Genomic DNA, 20,294 nt, shown 5'->3' with positions numbered 1-20,294 from the left:
TGAACTTTCATACAAGAACACCATTATAAATTACTTCTTTCCAAAGCCACTTCTTCCACTGTCAAACAACTCAGATTCTAACTTATTATAATGTTCGTCAGAGAGTGACCATAGCATCCATATAAAAAATCCAGTCTTCATTAAGCATTTAAAATGTCTTTTAAGGAAAAATACATATTCAGAAAATGTTAGGAATCCAATAAACATCTGTTTCAACACATTCTAATCATTTTGACAATATGACACTCATCCTTTTCACTTTGCTTAAGTTGACTTGACTATCAAAGGCTGAATAGTCCTATGTAACACACAGGGTTGCTCTTGCCCGAGAGGATAAGGAACATTACCTGGAGTCAGAAGAGCTTTTCCACACACATCCCCAACCGCATAGATGCCTTTTACATTAGTATTCTGGAATTCATCTACTGTGATATGACCTTTGTCATCAGTTTGAATGCCCTAAAATTGTGAAGGGACATCATGTAAGTATATGGCCTATCTACAAAAACCAGCAGATCAAATCTCTGGCTCTACCTCACTTCAGGAAACTCTTCAACCTGAATCTTGAAGAAAGCACAAGATTCGGGCCTCCTTGGAGGTGCAGGGGTTATGTCTCAGCACTATGAAGCTATCAGCAGCCAGTGCAGCACAAGTTCGATTCCAGCCAGGGAGCTAACCCACATGGCACAGCAGACCTCTCCTGTCTTGCCTGCTGCTCCCCTCAGCAGTTTATTTCAGTCAGTCGCCTGTTCGGCTCCCCATTCTGTCTCTGGTGAATCCTCTCACCTCCCCGCACCGCTGGTCTACACCCCAGCTCTGGTCTATACCCCAGCTCTTATATGAATAAATAAAATAAATCTTTTGAAAAATAAATAAAATGGAAACTCCATTTAAAAAAAAGCCAGCTTGTTAAGATGTTTTCATCATCATTCATTGAATCTTGTGATTTCTTTTTTGTTGTTGTTGTTCTTTTTTAAAAAGATTTATTTTACTTATTTATGTATACAAGAGCTGAGGTGTAGGCCAGAGGTGTGGAGAGAGGGGTGAGAGGATTCACCAGAGACAGAGTGGGGAACAAAACAGGCAGACTGACTGAAACACACTGCTGAGGGAAGCAGCAAGTGAGACAAGAGAGGTCTGCTGTGCCATGTGGGTTAGCTCCCTGGCTAGGGACGCAACTCATGCTGCAGTGGCTGGTGACAGCTTGATACAGCTGAGACTTTAACCCCTGCACCACCAAGGAGGCCTTGATGTTTTCCATTTTAATATTTGGTTCAACAAAATACATCTTTTGTAAATAAACTCAGTACGAGACCAACCAAAAAAGTGAATAAAGCAATAAAAACAAAAAGCCTAGAGTTGCCACTTACAGGGCACCAAGGTCAGGCCTGCCCCCACTTTTTATTTATTTATTTATTTATTTTAAGATTTTATTTATTTATTTATTTATTTATATAAGCACTGGGCACAGTCAGAAGCGCGGGAGGGCGAGAGAATCCAACCAGAGCCAGAGCGGGGAGCAGAGCAGGCAGAAGGACCGAAGTACACCACTGAGGGGAGCAGCGGGCGGCAGGAGAGGTCTGCGCACCATGTGGGACCCTCCTCCGGTGGCCAGGGAGCAGCCGGGGAATTGAACCGGCGCCACAGAGGCCGCGGGCAGCTTCGCAACCCAGCGCTCAACCGCTGCGCCACCGGGGAGGTGCCCCCACTTTTTAAAGGAAGTGGGGCTTTTTGTTCCATATCTTTTGTTTAATTTAAAAGGTAAATATTGTATCATTTTTGAGGTTTTTTTAATAGAACTTGACTTTGCAACATACAATTCAACTGACAGGTAAAAGTTAAAAGGAATCACCTAACTATAAGATGTGCTACTTGCTATCCCTGTACAGTCCATCTAAGACAGTGCTTTTCAACTTTTTCCACTGAAGCACCCCTACTAAAGGAGGCTCTCACATTACCAGGGCAGAGCCTGAAACAGTCATCAAAAACAAATTTCTTTAAGCCTTACAAGTTTATCTTTAAAAATCAAAGCAGGGTATATATTCTACTCTGATATATATATAGATGCTTTCTTTAAGCTATTTTTCCTAAATAATGAGAGAAATTTTGCTCCAACATAATGGGTCATGTTCATCTTAGGGCTCAGCAGATCCGAAGTGTGTACATTCCCATGTAAGAAGTAGCAAGTTTTTCCACACACAGCTAGCGGAAAGTGGGCAGTAGGTAGCATGGTAGTTAAGAGCCAATAGAGACCTACGTTAATATCTACTAATCCACTAACAAGTAATGAGACCTTGGACAGACACCTAGTATTTATCAAGAAATATCTGAGCTTCTAATACAAATGAGGCATCAACCTAGTCACTGTGCATACAGTGGTACATAATATAGACATCCTTCCTATCCCTAGAGTTTAAAAGCCCAATGAATTATTTATGCTCCTTGTGTGGTTAGTTTCCTTACCTTAACCCCCTCAAAGAGCTACTGACAAGACTACATACATATTGACAAGACATATACATAGTAATAATTTAAATTGCATTATACAAATATATCATAATACTGAATGTAAATGAAAAATTCTCCCTCATTAAAAAAGATTTCAGCAAATATAGTTGAAAACTGAACCTACCAATACCTATATCAGTACAAAGGCAAAATAGCTAAGAGGTAAAAAGTTGGATGACTAGTATTGTTAACATGAAAATAGACAACTAGTTTTTACTAAACTTCATTGAACAATGAGATTAAAAACAACTAAAACATTTCCTTGGTATTTTTAAATTTTATTTATTTAGTTTTTTAAAAAGATTTATTTATTTATGCATCCAAGAACTGGTGTGTAGGCCAGAAGTGTAGTGTTGTGGGGTGAGAGAATTAACCAGAGACAGAGGAGCACAACAGGTGGATCTATAGAAAACACTGCTGAGGGGAGCAGCAGGCAAGACAGGAGAGGTCTGTTATGCCATGTGGGTTAGCTCCCTAGCTTGGGATTGAACTCATGCTGCAGTTGATGCAGATAGCTTGATAGTGCTGACTTTAACCCCTGCGCCACCAGGGAGTCCCCCTCCCTAATATTTTTTTTTAATAAGATTTTATTTATTTATTTATACAAGCACTGGATACAGTCAGAAGCACGGGAGGGTGAGAGAATTCACCAGAGTCAGAGCGGAGAGCAGAACAGAGACTGACGAAGTATACCGCCGAGGGGAGCAGCGGGTGGCAGGAGAGGTCTGCACACCACCTAATATATATTTTTTTTAAATCTTTTTTTTGAAAGATTTATTAGCCTTTTTTTTTTTTTTTATAGAGGCATGTTTTCTATTTATTTATTTTGTTTGTCTGTTTTGTTTATACAAGCACTGGGTACAGTCAGAAGTGTGGGAGGGTGAGAGAATTCACCAGAGCCAGAGAGGGGAGCAGAGCAGGCAGAAGGACCGAAGTACACTGCTGAGGGGAGCAGCGGGCAGCAGGAGAGGTCTGCGCACCATGTGAGACCCTCCTCCGGTGGCCGGGGAGCAGCCGGGGATTGAACCGGCGCTGCCGAGGCCGCGGGCAGCTTCGCAACCCAGCGCTCAACTGCTGCGCCACCGGGGAGGCCCCACCACCTATTTTTTTAATGGTGAAAAATACCTTTGACAAAAAAGGGAACTCACACTGTAACACATTAATATTAGAACATATATTATAATGTTCCACACTGTTCAAGAGGCTCCATCAAATACAAAAATTTCAAACATGTAAAATATTAAGAGTAGGATGGCAAATTAGAAAAATCATCTCATCAATAACAGTTGGTTATTACGCTAAGAATGGTTATTATGCTTAAATTAGAGCCTCCCTGGTAGCCTAGGGGTTAACTCTCAGCACCATCACCTCTACAGCCTGAGTTCAATCCCGGCCAGCGAACTAACTCACACATGGTGCAGCAGACCTTTCCTGTCTTGCCCACTGCTCCCCTTAGCAGTGTATTTCAGTAAATTCACCTGTTCTGCTCCCTCTTCTGTCTCTGGTGAATCCTCTCAACCCCCACACCTCTGGCCTACACTCCAGTTCTTTTATGCACAAATAAATAAAATAAAAATCTTATAATAAGGGAATAATTATTTTTTTTAAATGGAAATTAGTCAGTATCTAAGTTAATTATGCTGCTGTGCTTTCTTACATACCTTTCTCCATAACCCAATGAGGCAAATACTATTTTTATTCCCATATTTAAGTGAAGCCATTGAAATTTTAGAGTAATTAAACTGCTCGCTTAAGGCCATGCAACTGGAAATAATGGCACTAAGGTTCAAAACTGGGTCAAACTCTGGGACCCACGCCGCAAGCTAGTATAACCACTTTCCTTCAAAATTTAACGAACAAATAAGAATACTAATTATAGCACTGGTAGATCTGCTTCATGTCTGTTCCCAACCTTGAGTATCACAATTGTCTAGAATGAGTTACACACCCAGCAATTGGGATTAGAGCTGCACTCAATAAGGAATAATTACAGGGCTTTAAATAAACAAGTATCATAGTAAAAAGGAAACCTCTGAGGAGGTGATGTTAGCCAAGAAACTGTTGGGCAGCCTAGATTAGGTGGTGGGGATCTGACACAAGGTGAAGGCACTAGAAAGGAAAAAGAATCTTCTTTTAATTCAAAGGAAAAAGCAATGGGATTTTATGACAAACTGCATGCAAGGAGTAAAGAGAATCTAAGAGAACCCACGTAAGTTTTGGGACACAGGGGATGGTGGTGGGAAAGCACAGGTGGAAAAAAACAGATTCAGGAATGTTCTGGGCAGACTAAGTCATCTTACCAGTTTGTCTAAATTCAGGCTCCTGGAATTTGGGTTCCGCCCAATGGCCCAGAGCAGACAGTCAACATCTGGAATCGTGGTCAAGGTGGGCTTCCTACCAGGGACTGAAGTGATCATACAGAGTTCTAAACCTGAAGACGTCTTCTTAACCTCCTTGATCTACTGACAAATAAAATGTGTTAATGAGGGAGGAGGCAAAGCAAATAAAGAGCAAACTAGAATCTTAAACATTGAAAAAAACCCCAGTGAATATTACTCATTGACACATTGACTTCTCCCAAAGGCCACTCATACTCCCTGGAACCCAGCCTTTTTCCCAGATTGCCACAAATCACAGTTAATGATGAGACATGTCAGCTCATGTCACTACCATGATGCTTCAGCTTAAAACCAGGTTTTTTTTTTCCAAAAATTTATTTATTTAGACATACAAAAACTGGGGTGTAGGCAGGAGGTGCGGGGGGTGTGGTGGGAGGATTCACCAGAGACAGAGTGGGAAGTAGAACAGGTGGATCTACTGAAATACACTGCTGAGGGGAGCAGCAGGTGAGACAGGAGAGGTCTGCTGCACCATGTCGGTAGCTCCCTGACCATGAATCAAACTCGAACTCAGTACTCATGCTGCAGTGGCTGGCCATAGCTTGATAGCGCTGTCTTTAACCCTTGCGCCACCTGGGAGGTCCTAAAACTAGGTATTTTAAACTGTGCATTTTACAGAATGGGAAAGGGGTTAAGATCAAGCTATGGGAGTGAGGCCAGTCTAGAGTTCAGTGAAGATCCAAAGGTGACTCTGACGCTGACTGCTACCACCAACTAGCATTTTTACATTCACAAAGCATGTTCACATTCATCGTTTCACCTGACATGACCTTTGCTGAAAGGGTGAAGCTATGGCAAAGAGAATCATTTTTACATTCTTTACAATCATTTACAATCTTTACAATTACAATCATTTTTCATTTCTTTAAGAAATGAAAACCTTGAAATTTAGGTGATTCCCTGAGAGCTCAAGTACTTTGTAATTCTGTCTATGGAACCTAAGAACAATATACTTTAAAAATAAACTCCACAATATTTTTTGAGAACTAAGTATGTTCAATATGGTAGCTGAACACAAAAATTAAAGTTTCAGTTCTAATAAACTAAATGCAACCACCATTATTCTAATCTATTATGCCCTGACTTCACTAACATTAATGGGAGATACACCTTCTTAGGATAAAGAACTGGTTGTACTACTGAAAGGAATAGATACAGAGTTTGTTTATAAAGCTAATTGGATGAAGCCAAAAGCAAAGAAATGTGATTCATCACCGATAGATCAGCAAAGGCTGTAAGCATTCCCGGGGCTTAGTCGTACCTGGGAGAACTTCAGGACTTCTATGCCAGCATTCTCCAACTCTTCGGTGCAGTTTGAACTGATTAATGAATCAAAATTTCGAAGTACCTATATACAAACAGAGGCAGCATTGGGAGGGTGGTAGGAAAGAAATAAAACTTGATTAGAGATCTGTTATAAACTTTGAAGGGAAATTTCAGTATTATCCTTCCTCTTATATCCTTCCTCCACATGGTGAATAGGGTTTTAATAAGTCCTCTGTTTTCCTAAGTTGCTACCAATGTCTCTATTACACCAAATTTCATCAACCTCTGTTTCAGACTTTAGATCTTCATACGTCTACTATCTTTGCCATGTTCCTCTGCTCCCAAGTTTGCTTCTTTTTTTCTGTAAGTTTAAAGACCAGACTCTTTTCCCTTTCAGTATTTTAAAGTCAATTTTCCTTCTGATGACTTATGGGAAGATTCTTTCACAAAATCTCCTTATCTCCAGGTCCTCCCCGGTGGCGCAGCGGTTGAGCGCTGGGTTGCGAAGTAGCCCGCAGTCTCTGCAGTGCAGGTTCGATTCCCGGCTGCTCCCCGGCCACCGGAGGGAGGGTCCCACATGTCCGCGCAGACCTCTCCTGCCGCCCGCTGCTCCTCTCAGCAGTGTACCTCGGACCTTCTGTCTGCTCTGCTCCCCGCTCTGGCTCTGGTGAATTCTCTTACCCTCCCACGCTTCTGACTGTACCCAGTGCTTGTATAAATAAATAAATCTTAAAAAAAAAAAACAAAAAAACTCCTTATCTCCAAAATCTAGGCAGAAAAGTCAAGTGTAATCTATCCTCAAATCCTTCTAATCATATAATTTTACTTTTCTGATGAGGAAGCTGAGATTTCAAGAAGTGGAGTGATTTTTACTAGAAAGGACTAGAGTTAAGATTCAAATTGACATGGGTCTGATTCTTCAGGTCAAGTTCTTTCCACAATATTATGCACTTGCTTTTTCTCACCCTACAAATGTGGAAGCCATTTAAAAGCACCACTAGGACCATGACCACTGCTTGCCTTATGAAGTTCAATGAAAATGAGAATCTTATGAAGCCTTGAGTTAATTAAGAGCTACATGAATTCTGTAGCATAACATGATTGAAATAATAGAATCAACACAATAATCTGTTTTTGCTGTCAGGATTGTTATTCTTTTTTTTTTTTTTTAAAGATTTGTTTATTTATTTATTTATACAAGCACTGGGTACTGTCAGAAGCGCGGGAGGGTGAGAGAATTCACCAGAGCCAGAGCGGGGAACAGAGCAGGCAGAAGGACCGAAGTACACTGCTGAGGGGAGCAACGGGCGGCAGGAGGGGTCTGCGCGCCATGTGGGACCCTCCTCCAGTGGCCGGGGAGCAGCTGGGGCTCGAACCGGCGCTTCAGAGGCTGCGGGCAGCTTCGCAACCCAGCGCTCAACCGCTGCTCCACGGGGGAGGCCCCCAGGATTGTTATTCTTTTTCAAAATTCCCATTATATTTTTTCCAGTTGGATTTCAATGTTCCAATGATGGCTTCCATTACTATCCTAGAGAAATCGTTATTGATGTTATTAGAGAAAAGTATTCTTTAAAATAGTCGTTGCTGTCTAACTTTACTTAGGCCTCATATTTTTTTTTTCTCTAGCGATTATGTGATACCACACATGTAATGCACCCCAGGCAAGGTAAAAGTAAACTGACATGGGTTATTCAGAGTAGAGCTAGAATAAAAGTACCCTGGGACAAGGAGAAGAAGGAGGATGAGTCTCATCCATTGGGGGTAGGAGAGGGCAAAAGTCAAGTAGATGTGGCTTTCGACAAATGCAGGAATCATCCACTCTGCCAAACTTCTGTGATTTAGTTACTTATTATATATTATATATATTATAAATTACATTCAGACTAGCATCACTCTGACTTTCTCCTCCCATCCAATTTGCTGGATAAAGCCCAACAATGCAAAACAAAGTTTATCAACGAAAAACATGGCTCAGGACATAAAGCCTCTGGGAGTTAATTATATGGCAAGTCTAAAAGCCAGAAAGTTCCTTGGAGTGCATGCTAACTAGGATTTTGGTTTTCTTTTTCCTTTTCCATTTGCTCAAATAATCAAGAATTAATATCACAGCATTTGAGTGTTCAGAGATCTGATAAATCCTATCCCAAAGGCAGGACAAAATGAGCCCTAGTTCTTGACATGAACTTGACATGAAAAGCCAGATTCTTAGGGGCCAGAACTTAGCCAATGCTCTTGTTACTGCCATGTCTCTGAAAGCTCCAATACCGTGCCACAACCCATTGATGCTCAGTCACCAAGCAACAAAACATAAAAGACAGTATCTCATCAAGTAATGACAAACATGGAAGTTGAATTTTAGCAGAACAAATACTGGCCTGGGCATTCTGAAACCTTAATTTACTCTCAGTTTTGACACCAATGAGCAATCATAAACCTTATTTGGGTTTAATTTCCTACTCTATAAAATATGGTTTGAGTAGACAATCTATAAGCTTTATTATTTTGTTAAATTGTGGTTAAAAAATATGTAACATTAAATTTACCAATTTCACCATTTTTAAATTCACAGTTATATAGTGTTAAGTATATTTCACACTGTTGTATAACAAATCCCCAGAACTTTTTCTCATTTCAAAATGGAAACTTTATACCCATTGAAAAACTCACCATTTTTCTTCCTCCCCCAATTTCCTGAAAACCATCATTCTACTTTCTGTCTATAAGTCTGACTGTTCTACATGCTCATACAAGGCGGGGGAGTCACTGCAATATTTGACTTTTTTTGGTCTGGTTTATTTTATTTCACATAATATCCTCAAGGTTCATCCATATTGTAGCATGTCGGAGCATCCTTCCATTTTAAAGCTGAATTATATTCCACTGTATGAATATACCACATTTTGCTTATCCATTCATCTATCAATGGACATTGGGGTTGCTTCCATTTCTTGACATTGTGAATAATGCTGTCATAATATTGGTCGGCAAATATTTTTAATAAGTTTCCTTTTCATGCAGAGAATTTAGCAAATGTGTTGATTAAATATTAACAATCCAGCACTATATGATCATATGAAACTGATTTTCAGAATAAGAGATTAACCAGATAGCCTGTTCAATTTAGTATTTATATTTAAACCTCTGTGTCTCCTTATTAAGGTATTTGATATTAGCTACCACCTTATGATGAAACTACCAACTAGTATGATGACACCAAAATCATTAGTATCAAAAATCAATAGCAGCTGATATCTGGGAAGCACATAACGCCTAATTCAAATAGCTGGGATAAAGCCCCACATGGACCAAAACGGCTGACTTCCACATGCTTTACACTCTAGCATTTAAAGACAAAATAAAATTCTTGCTGTAGGTTCTTGAAAAAATTAACATCAGGGAAAAGGGAGGGGAAAAGACAGACTTTACCTTATCATACCGTATCATTAGTGATGTCTTAGAACCCAGGGCTGAAAGGATCCCAGCTATCTCCACAGCAATGTAACCTGCACCAACAATGACAGCGCGCCTAAAATGAGAGCACAGGGTAAGTATTTTTAAATTCAGTAAACCTATTTGAGAAAATTTTTTATTTACAGGAGAGTTTTTTTTAAACCTGTGGCTCCCAGTGATTTAAGGTAAAGGTATGAGCATGGATTATGAGTCACCCTTCATGAAGGTCTTTCGGAAAGCACAGGATTAAGACCTCAAATTGCATTAACAATATCTGCCAAGTGAGCAGTAGAGTTGAGCAATAATGGCTCCAGAGCAATAATGGCTCCAGAGTGAGTATTACTCACCAAGCAACAAAGGCTAACAGTGTCCCTCCTCCAATTCAGAGGTATCATCTTTTATCATGAGTGAAAAGAAAATCCCTTTAACCTAAAAAGCATGCAGTAGGCAGCTCCCTCGAATTACAAAAATAATCTTTCTCATTATCTTTTTTCTCTTTCCACATATAAATCTATGAAAGAATTTTACTAAGGCTGTTTGAGCAAACACACAGAAAGGACAATGAGAAAAACTCTATTTGTGTGAGTCTGAAGAGCCTTCATTTATCAAGATGCCTCTGCATGAATTGCTTTGAAAACCAGAATCAATTACTTCAGACACAGTATTAATTGATGCTGTCCCAGGTTCAAGAAAAAGGACAGTTTTTGGACTTTACTGTTAATTCTTCAAAACCACTCTGTATTTGATTCTGGTTCTAAAATTTCTGCAGGGTCTCCCTGGTGGTGCGAGGAGCTAAGTATCAGCACTATGATGCTATCCACAGCCACTGCAGCACGAGCTTGATCCCCAGCCAGGGAGCTGACCCACATGGTGCTGCAGACCTCTCTGTCTCGCTCCACTGCTCCCTGCAACAGTGTATTTCAGTCAATCCACCTGTTCTGCTCCCCACTCTATCTCTGGTGAATCCTCTCACCCCCCACAATTCTGGCCTACACTCCAGCTCTTGTATGTATAAACAAATAAAAAATAAATCTTTAAAAAAAATAAAAAAGAAGATTTCTGCAAAGGCACAAAAGACTTGAATCCTTTACTTAGAGGTGTTAGTGGATGAGATACCCAAGGTCCTAAAAATAGAACAGAATTCAGGAAATATCCACTTCTAATGACTGGGAAGGGGAGGAAGAAGAAATGTTAGCAGCAGACACTGAGGAAGGTGGAACACTGAGGGCACGAAGGAAATCAGCTTACCTAGGCAATTCTTCCAGTTGAAAAAATCCATCGCTGGTTATTCCCAGGCTAGCACCTATGTAGGAAAATGCAATGTAGATCACACAGACCGAGCTTTCTCTTGTAAAATAATCACAACATTTAATGCAAGAACCAAATACTTTGTCATCACACTCTCTGTTTTGACAAATTTTGTTGAAGTCTCCACTTGGGAAGATGCCAACCAGATCTTCCCTGAGTCAACATTTTAATTTTCTCTCTAGAAATTGGAGCAATGAAACTTCTCTGAGGATCTAAGATCTTCTCAGCTCTCACTGAATTGTCTCCTGGCTGGCTTTCTGTCACTTTCCTACCTTTAGATCAAAACTTGGCCCTTGCCTCTGCTTTTTGGTTAAAAAATTTTGATCAACTTCCTCAACTTGTAGTTCAGGCTTTGACCTTCTCCTCATGTTCCAGGTGCATATTTCTAACTATCCCACTATGTAATTCTACTCAGTATCAAACTCAACATATTTAGAATAGAATTATCTTTTATCTCCCAAACCATATCCCTCTCTCAAATTTACCACTTCCCTTAAAAGGCCCACCTTCCACCAAGAATCCCAAGCCTTGAGTTGTCAATTGTGATTCCTTCTTTCACTATCCCCAAAACAATAAAGATATCACATGTCTTGTAACAACCCATTTTTAAAAAAGATTTATTTATTTATGCATATAAGAACTGGGGTACAGGCCAGAAGTGTGTGTGTGGGGGGGGGGGGGTGAGAGGATTCACCAGAGACAGAGTGGAGAACAGAACAGGCAGACTGACTGAAATACACTGCTGAGGGGAGTAGCGGGCAAGTGAGGAGAGGTCTGCTGCGCCTTGTGGGTATCTCCCTGGCTGGGGATCGAACTTATGTTGCAATGGCTGCAGATAGCTTCATAGATTGCGTCTCAACCCCTTATGCCTCCAGGGAGGCCCGTAACAACCCATTTGACAAACATGCGAGAGAGAATCTCTATCATGCTGAGAAGTAAAGGTTGAGGCTCTTGTGTATTATTCTTCCTGTTACCTATGTATGCCTGAGATGAAATGTCAGGCACAGCTAGATGAAATGTCTGTCTTTGCCCTTTTACTAGGCTCTACTTAAGCCAATTACATTTAGGTTCTGCTGAGCTCTTCTCTCATTGCCTTGTCCAAAAGAATGAACTGGTATAGACAGATCCCTTGGCATGGTTTGTAAAGTAGAAAACAATGGTAGGGGCCTCCTTGGTGGCATAGGGGTTAAAGACAGTACTATCAAGCTAGTGCCAGTCACTACAGCATGAGTGTAGCTGGCGGGCCAGGGAGCTAACCCACATGACACAGCAGACCTCTCCTGCCTCACCTGCTGCTCCCCTCAGCAGTGTATTTCAGTGGATCCAGTCTCTTTGGTAAATCCTCTCACCCCCCACACCTCTGGCTTACATCCCAGTTCTTGTATACATAAATTAATAAATCTTAAAAAAATATAAGAAAACAATGGTAAACTCCTCTGACTGTTATTAATTAGGCTAAACCTTTGGAAAACTCACCAGGGATCTGGCTCTCCTGAGGATAGGAGGGCATACCACCTGTGGCAATCAGGATGTGCGGAGCAGTGTATTTTTTCCCGTTGACCTCTACTGTGGGTTTGGGATCACATGTGAAAGCTGCATGGCCATGGATGATATCTATGTGGGACTGAAGAAGGAGTCATAACATTAGCCTGTTTTTAAGAGTTAAAAAAAAAAAGAAAAAGAAAAAACTATCTACTGCAACTTTTTAGATCTTTCCATTTCTGTGCTGAGGATTCTTTTTGTTTGCTAATGCCAAATACTCTGATGTTTGAGTTTTTGCAGAACTTTGACAATTAATACTTAGGTAAGACTTTCTGCTGATAGGTAATCTCAAAATCACTAATAGTAAAAGAAATAAAAGAAACAAGAGCTACATTCATAGGCTACATTCTAGTCTAGCCAGATGTGGAAGCATATTCCAGCAAGAACAACTCCTTCTCAAAGTCCAAAACTCAGCACACTCACCTTAGTTAGATTATTTTGATAGATGGTGTTCAGGCGGCTTACATAGGCATCCCGCTTTTCCTTTATAATGCTGCAATGAAACCTGAGTCAGTCCTGAGAAACAAGATTTGCCTCTTTCAGTTGAGTAACGAGTTCAGGGTGCTCTGACCCTGAACACCGCTGGGTAGAGAACACCAGACTGTCAGCAAGAACCCCAGTGAGTGAATGTCTTTGAAGACAGGTGCCCCTTCCCATGTCCATTTGCCTTCCCACATCTATAGAACCCCTATTCTATCCCATGGAGAACTGCTCAGTGGGCTTCCATGACATGTAAATTTTTGTCTGCACAGAAGATAAGGAGAACTGTTTTGGCACAGTGCCTACTATGTGGTCATCACTCGATAATATTTTCTGAATAAATGGATTTGCTAAAATTCTTTAAACTTCAAGAAGTTTATGGCAGTTCCTTAAAAAGCTAAACATTAGGGGCCCCCCCGGTGGTGCAAGAGGTTGAGTCTCAGCACTATGAAGCTATCCGCAGCCATTGCAGCACGAGTTCGATCCCCGGGCAATATGGCACAGCAGACCTCTCCTGCCTCGCTCGCTGCTACCCTCAGCAGTGTATTTCAGTCAGTCTGCCTGTTCTGTTCCTCACTCTGTCTCTGGTGAATCCTCTCAAACCCCCCCCCACCCCACACCTCTGGCTGGTACCCCAGTTCTTGTATGCATAAATAAATAAATCTTAAAAAAAAATCTAAACATTAAACTGCCCTATGACCCAGCAATTCCACTCTTGACACAAATTCTCTTAAACCCAAAAGAATTGAAAGCAGGGACTTGGAGACCAATGTTCATTGTGGTATTATGTGCAATTAACAAAAGATGGAAACAATCCAAAAGTCCATTGAAGAATGGTTGGAAAAAACATGGTATATAAATACAATGGAATATTACTCAACTTTAAAAATAAACGAAATGTGGATCCATGCCACACATGGATCAGCTATGAAAACATCATGCTAAATAAACTAAAACAGGCATAAAAGGACAAGCATTGTATGAAGAACCCTAGGAAAAACAAATCCATAAAGACAAATCCATAAAACAAATCCATGAAAACAAATCCATAAAGGAAATAGGATGGAAGCACCAGAGGTTGAAGGGAGGGGAGATGAGGAATTATTATTTAATGGGCACATAGGTTCTGTTTGGGATGGTGGAAAAGTTCTTGAAATGGATAGTAGTAATGGTGGCAAAATGCCAAGCGTGTGTGCACCCTTATTAAATATCATATATTTAATAATAACACTGAATTAGATATAGAAAATGGCTACAATGGAAATTTTTATGGGGTGTATGTATATTGTCATAAACCACATTACTGAAGTATGATTGACAGACAAAACGCTGCAATATTTAATGTAAACAACCAAGTGAGTTTGGAGATAAGTTTTCACCTGTGGAACCATCACTACAACGAAGACCATAAGCACATACATAACTTACACAAGTTTATATTATATATATTGTACAATAACAGCACTCTCAGAAAAGCTTATGGTTCAGTTTAATTATGAGAGAAAAATATTTCTATTTGTAAATATTTCTTACAAATATTTACAAAGTATTTTTAACATACTGGGCACTAACACACTTACCGCCAATTGAATTTACTCTCACAACTTTGGAAGCCATAGTCAACATGATCATGCATGAATTCAGAATGGACAGCTGCGTTCCACATCACCTGTAAAAGACAAATAAATAAATGTGAACAACAGTAGCAATGTGCCCTGGGGGAAAACAGAAATCATGCACGAAAGGGTACTATATAATTGCAGGTAAAAATTCTTAGCCTTAAATTCAAAACAAAACTAAACATTTTAAAAGAGAAAGTTCAATAACATGGCCAGATAGATTTTATAGTGAGATTTCCCAAAGTTGGGGGAAATTACTTCCACTGTTAAAGTCTATAAAAGGAGGATGTTACAAGCCTCAAAGTCCTTCCATTAAAATTATTATTTTAATTACATTTATTGTTGCTTACGTTCTCTTTTTGAAAGTCCTAGATTTTTTTAAGCACTGCTTTTGTGATTACTTCTTGGAAACTGAATTTCATCTGTATTTCACAACAAAGTGGCTCAAAAGGAAATTATTAAATGAATTCCCATTATGTGTGCAGTACCTACAAACATGTCCTTGTAAGGATGTATGTAATTAGACATCTGGAAGTCAGAAGTTTGATGCATGTTTTGGGAAATGTAGCATATAATCTGTGAAGACCTTTTATACCAACTGATCATCATTACTGAACTCACATCAGTACTCAGAACTCTAGATGACAAACTACCATCTTCTTTGCCAGATAAGCTCAAGATTCCTTTTTGAGAAGCCTCAGATGCCTTCTTTGTATATTTCTGCCCTTTTGCCTAAAGATGAATAAATTAACAACTCTGCTAGTTTGTTTTTTTTTAATTGAGGTGAAATTCATAAAACATAGAATAAAACATTTTATCTGCTAGACTCTTTGTTTTATCAACGCATATGAAAAATTTGTAAATATGACATAGTTATTTTAGGAAACTTCAGTATGTCTCATATCATCATGAGATATCCCATATTTATTTCCAATTTATATCATTATAGTAATTAACACCCTCTTTATTTTTTTTTAAATAATAAATTTTATTTTTATATTCCCCATACAATTGCAGCCCCCCCCATTCTGATCCCAATCCCTCCCCTCCCGCCCCCGCCCCCCTAAAAGTGTCTCTGGTTCATAGTTTTTTGTTGATTTTGATTTTCACTTTCTTATAGTTATTCATAACTATTCATTCCTGGTCCCTTATTTAAGTTTTCTAGATTCCTGCTATGAGCGAGACCATCCGGTATTTTTCTTTTTCTTTCTGGCTTATTTCGCTGAGCATGATCCCTTCCAGCGCCATCCATGTTGCTGCAAATTGCATGTGTTTATCTTTTTTGAATGCTGAGTAATATTCCATGGTATATATGTACCACATCTTCTTGATCCAGTCATCTATTTTTGGGCATTTGGGTTGTTTCCAAAGCTTAGCTATTGTAAACAGTGCTGTTATAAACATAGGGGTGCAGGTGTTCTTTGGAATGGATGTTTCTGTGACCTTTGGGTAAATACCTAGGAGTGGAATTGCTGGATCATATGGAAGCTCTATGTTTAGTAGGTCCAGAAATCTCCACACAGCTCTCCACAGTGGTTGGACCAGTTTGCACTCCCACCAACAGTGCAGAAGAGTTCCTTTTTCTCCACACCCTCGCCAACATTTGTTGTTGCTAGTTTTTTTAATATGTGCCATTCTCACTGGTGTGAGATGGTATCTCATGGTAGTTTTGATTTGCATTTCCCTGATTACAAGTGATGTTGAACATTTTTTCATATGCCTGTTGGCCATTTGCATTTCCTCTTCAGAGAAGTTTCTTTTTAGCTCTTCTGCCCATTTTTTGACTGGATTATTTTCTTTGTTGTTGTTGAGTCTCATCAGCTCTTCGCAGATTTTTGTGATCAGTCCTTTATCATTAGTGTTGGGTGCAAAAATGTTCTCCCAGTTGGTGGGGTTTCTCTTTGTTTTTGTTATTGTCTCTTTTGCTGTGCAGAAGCTCTTTAATTTGAAGTTGTCCCAGCTGTTGATCTTTGCCTTCACTATCACTGCTTTGGGTGATGTGTCTGTAAAGATGTCTTTGATGTGCAAATCACGTAGTGTTTCGCCTATATTTCCTTCTATATATTTTATGGTTTCAGGTCTTATGTCTAGTTCTTTAATCCATTTTGAGTTGATTTTTGTGTATGGTGTGAGGTAGTGGTCAAGCTTCATTCTTTTGCATGTAGCGACCCAGTTTTCCCAGCACCATTTATTGAACAAACTTTCTTTGCTCCAATGCATAGTCTTTGCTCCTTTGTCAAAGATTAGTTGACCATAAATCTGTGGGTTTATTTCTGGATTTTCTATTCGATTCCATTGGTCTGTATGTCTGTTCTTGTTCCAATACCATGCAGTTTTGATGATTATGGCTTTGTAGTATAGTTTGAAGTCTGGGAGTGTGATGCCTCCATTCCCTTCTTTTTTTTTCAGGAGAGCTTTGGCTATTCGGGGTTTTTTGTGATTCCATATGAATTTCATCAATAATTGTTCTATTTCTTTGAAGAATGACATTGAAATTTTGATTGGAATAGCATTGAATCTGTATATTGCTTTTGGAAGGATGGCCATTTTAATAATGTTTATTCTTCCAATCCATGATCAGGGGATGTCTCTCCATTTCTTTGTGTCTTCTTCTATTTCTTTTAACAGTGTTTTATAGTTTTCTTTGTATAGGTCCTTTACCTCTTTTGTTAGATTTATTCCCAAATATTTGATTTTTTTGTTTCAATAACAAAAGGGATGGTTTTTTTGATTTCTTCTTCTTCAGATTTATTGTTTGTGTATAGGAAGGCTACTGACTTTTGCGTGTTGATTTTGTATCCTGCCACTTTACTGAACTGATTGATGAGTTGAATTAGTTTTTCTGTGGAGTTTTTGGGGTTCTCTATGTATATTATCATATCATCTGCAAATAGTGATAGCTTGACTTCTTCTTTTCCTATTTGGATTCCTTGGATGTCTTTCTCTTGTCTTATTGCTCTGGCTAGGACTTCCAGTATTATATTGAAAAGCAGTGGTGAGAGTGGACATCCTTGTCTTGTTCCAGATCTTAATGGAATTGCTTTCAGCTTTTCACCATTGAGAATGATACTGGCTGTTGGCTTGTCATCGATGGCCTTTATGATGTTGAGGTATGTTCCTTGTATCCCAAGAATTTCAAGGGCTTTTATCATGAATGGGTGTTGCACTTTGTCGAAAGCTTTCTCAGCATCTATTGATATTATCATATGGTTTTTATATTTCTTTTTGTTGATGTGTTGGATAACGTTGATTGATTTTCGGATGTTAAACCATCCTTGTATCCCTGGAATGAATCCTACTTGGTCGTGGTGAATTATCTTATGGATACATTGTTGGATTCTGATAGCTAAAATTTTATTGAGGATTTTTGCATCAGTTTAACACCCTCTTTAGAGGGTGTCTCGATATGAACTGCTTTGGGCTTTTAGGTTTACACCTAATCATGTCTAGTTCCTTCTCTACTGTTGCTTCACTCTACACTTTTGGGAGGCGGGTGTGGGGAGAAGTTTCTAGGCTTAGGTCTATTCTTCTACAAAGTAAGAGGAATTATTAACTGATCTTCAAGAATGCAAAAGCACTGTGAAATCAGTAGAGTTCTACAAAAATACAAGGTAATTGTCCAGCATAATTGGTAAGAATGAAAGGACTAAGTAAAACACAATATATGGGAACAAAATATTACAAAATCATGCTACTATGCACTATTAACCAGAAGGTATTTTAAAATAAAGATGGTGCACCAATCAAGGCCATATTTACTATTATAACTGGATTAAACTATGGAAAGCACCTTAGAACTATTTATATAATTCATATATCTACAACTGCATGCTTCCAAGTAGAACAGATTCCAAATTCCAGGAGTAAAAGGAAAGAAAACAACTGAAGAAAACCATCCCAGAAAAATTTCCTAAAATAAACAAATTACCTAGACTAGAGAACAGATTACAGAAAACCTTTAGGGAATTAAATTCAAGGTGTGTCTCTGGTGAGAGTAGAATATTTGCTTACACGCCAAAAAATAAGCTGCCAATTTAAAATGCAATCTCAGTAACAAAGAGTTGTATTTTTGGATTATAACATAATTTGAAAGTACATTCAAATGAGGAATAAAATTACTTGCAAGTATAAACAAGCTGCAGTTTCAGAAATAAGAGTTGCCATCTCTTTCACTTTGTCAAAGGTGAAATTTAAGGGCCTCCCTGGTGGCCTAAGGATTAAGTCTCAGTGCTACCACCGTGAATGCCCACCACCAGAGCCTGAGTTCAATCCCAGCCAGGGAGCCACCCACATGGTGCAGCAGACCTCTCCTGTTTCGCCTGCGGCTTCCCTCAGCAGTATTTTCCAGTCAATCTGCCTATTCTGCTCCCCACTCGGTGTCTGGTGAATCCTCTCACCCCCTGCACCTCTGGCCTGCATCCCCATTCTTCTATGCAAAAATAAACAAAATCTTTATAAACAAACAAACAAAAAAAAAGGTGAATTTAAGTTCATTCATTGTGGCAGATATTGAAACCAAAACCACTATAGTGGCAGAGAGAATCTTTGCTGCTAAAGGAGTGAATGGAAATAGTTAAGATTCTATTCATAATTTGATTTACCATCTGGGTTTCCCTATTGTGAAAAAGCTACTCTGTACAAATAACCATTCCTAATTGGTCCAGATATAATCTCACTCACTCTAATCAATCAATGTATTGTTTTATAAAACAATTTCTTTGTAGTTGGGTAATCAATTCACTAGTCTGTCTGATCTCTCCTGAGGGTACCAAAAACTTGAAATACTGAACAGCAAAGATGGGGACTAGGACCTAAGTACATAGTTCTATCAAGACTGCTTACCACAAAGTTACCCAAAACTATAATCACAAATGTCATTCAAGCAACTTGAGAAACTCAGTCTTAGAGTGACCACTAGATACCCAGTCATAAGACATGAGATTTTAACATGAATCATTCATAGATTTTAACATCAATCATTCATTCATTTTAACATGAATCAACATAGCTTTCTTTGTTTTAAAACAAAAACTACCACAAAATAAAACAAACAAACAAAAAAACCCATAAAACATCTTTCTAGGGCCTCCCTGGTGGCGCAGCAGTTGAGCGCTGGGCTGCGGTTCTTGTATAAATAAATAAATAAATCTTAAAAAAAATCTTTCTGGGAGAAAAACAATTCTAGTCTCCCCGGGAAAAACTGATTCAGAGACACATCAGAGCAGCATTGTAGGCAGTTAAGCAGAGCTGTCTGTGGGAGATGCTTCCATCTGCAAACACTATCCACCTGGTCTCTTTCATACCAGCATTTCCGCTGAGAGTTGCTTGAAAACTTTCTTATTTCCTGGCTAGAGTTCCCTACTGAGGAAGAGTCATCCCATATAGAAAGCTATCTATGCCATTACTAGATATTTTGTTCCTTTCAGCCCATCAGAAATTTGAGACCAGATACTGTGTTCCATTCCTGAATAACTACCCACTATGCATCTATAGGAGCTTTGTCACGGATGAGAATATAGCACACGGTGAATGGCCAGGATGAATTTCTTCTGGATACAGGATGTAGTTAGTGTCCAGGAGTTAGTGTTTCTGTGGTTATCTCTCTAGCAATCCTTCCCTTCCTCAAGTCTCTCCTGCAGGAATAATTCAGTCCTGACCAGAATCTAAAGCAACCTATAGAGGTTGCTGGGTGAGACCCAGTGGTCTCCTGGAACCACTGGGG

The 20,294-nt window shown here is 39.3% G+C and overlaps 1 protein-coding gene across 4 annotated transcripts in view; it reads right to left on the bottom strand.

Moving 5' to 3' along the window:
• GSR (glutathione-disulfide reductase) overlaps nt 1-20,294 on the bottom strand; it is a gene marked incomplete at both ends in the record, with an annotated part of 35,896 nt that overhangs the window by 2,555 nt on the left and 13,047 nt on the right. The window contains 8 exons of one of the 4 annotated variants that reach the window (XM_084232468.1): nt 348-459; nt 4,809-4,967; nt 6,169-6,255; nt 9,600-9,699; nt 10,872-10,926; nt 12,408-12,555; nt 12,897-12,966; nt 14,534-14,622. In XM_084232468.1, the coding sequence (XP_084088594.1) occupies nt 348-459; nt 4,809-4,967; nt 6,169-6,255; nt 9,600-9,699; nt 10,872-10,926; nt 12,408-12,555; nt 12,897-12,966; nt 14,534-14,622 (820 nt within the window). The remainder of the gene's footprint in view (nt 1-347; nt 460-4,808; nt 4,968-6,168; nt 6,256-9,599; nt 9,700-10,871; nt 10,927-12,407; nt 12,556-12,896; nt 12,967-14,533; nt 14,623-20,294) is intronic. The other 3 variants (XM_084232470.1, XM_084232469.1, XM_084232471.1) reach the window with 3 other exon arrangements.

This window comes from Talpa europaea, assembly GCF_964194135.1.
Source record: "Talpa europaea genome assembly, chromosome: 4".
NCBI classification, from domain to species: domain Eukaryota; kingdom Metazoa; phylum Chordata; class Mammalia; order Eulipotyphla; family Talpidae; genus Talpa; species Talpa europaea.
The sequence above is the reverse complement of the archived record's forward strand: the minus strand, read 5'-3'. Positions and strand labels throughout refer to the sequence as shown.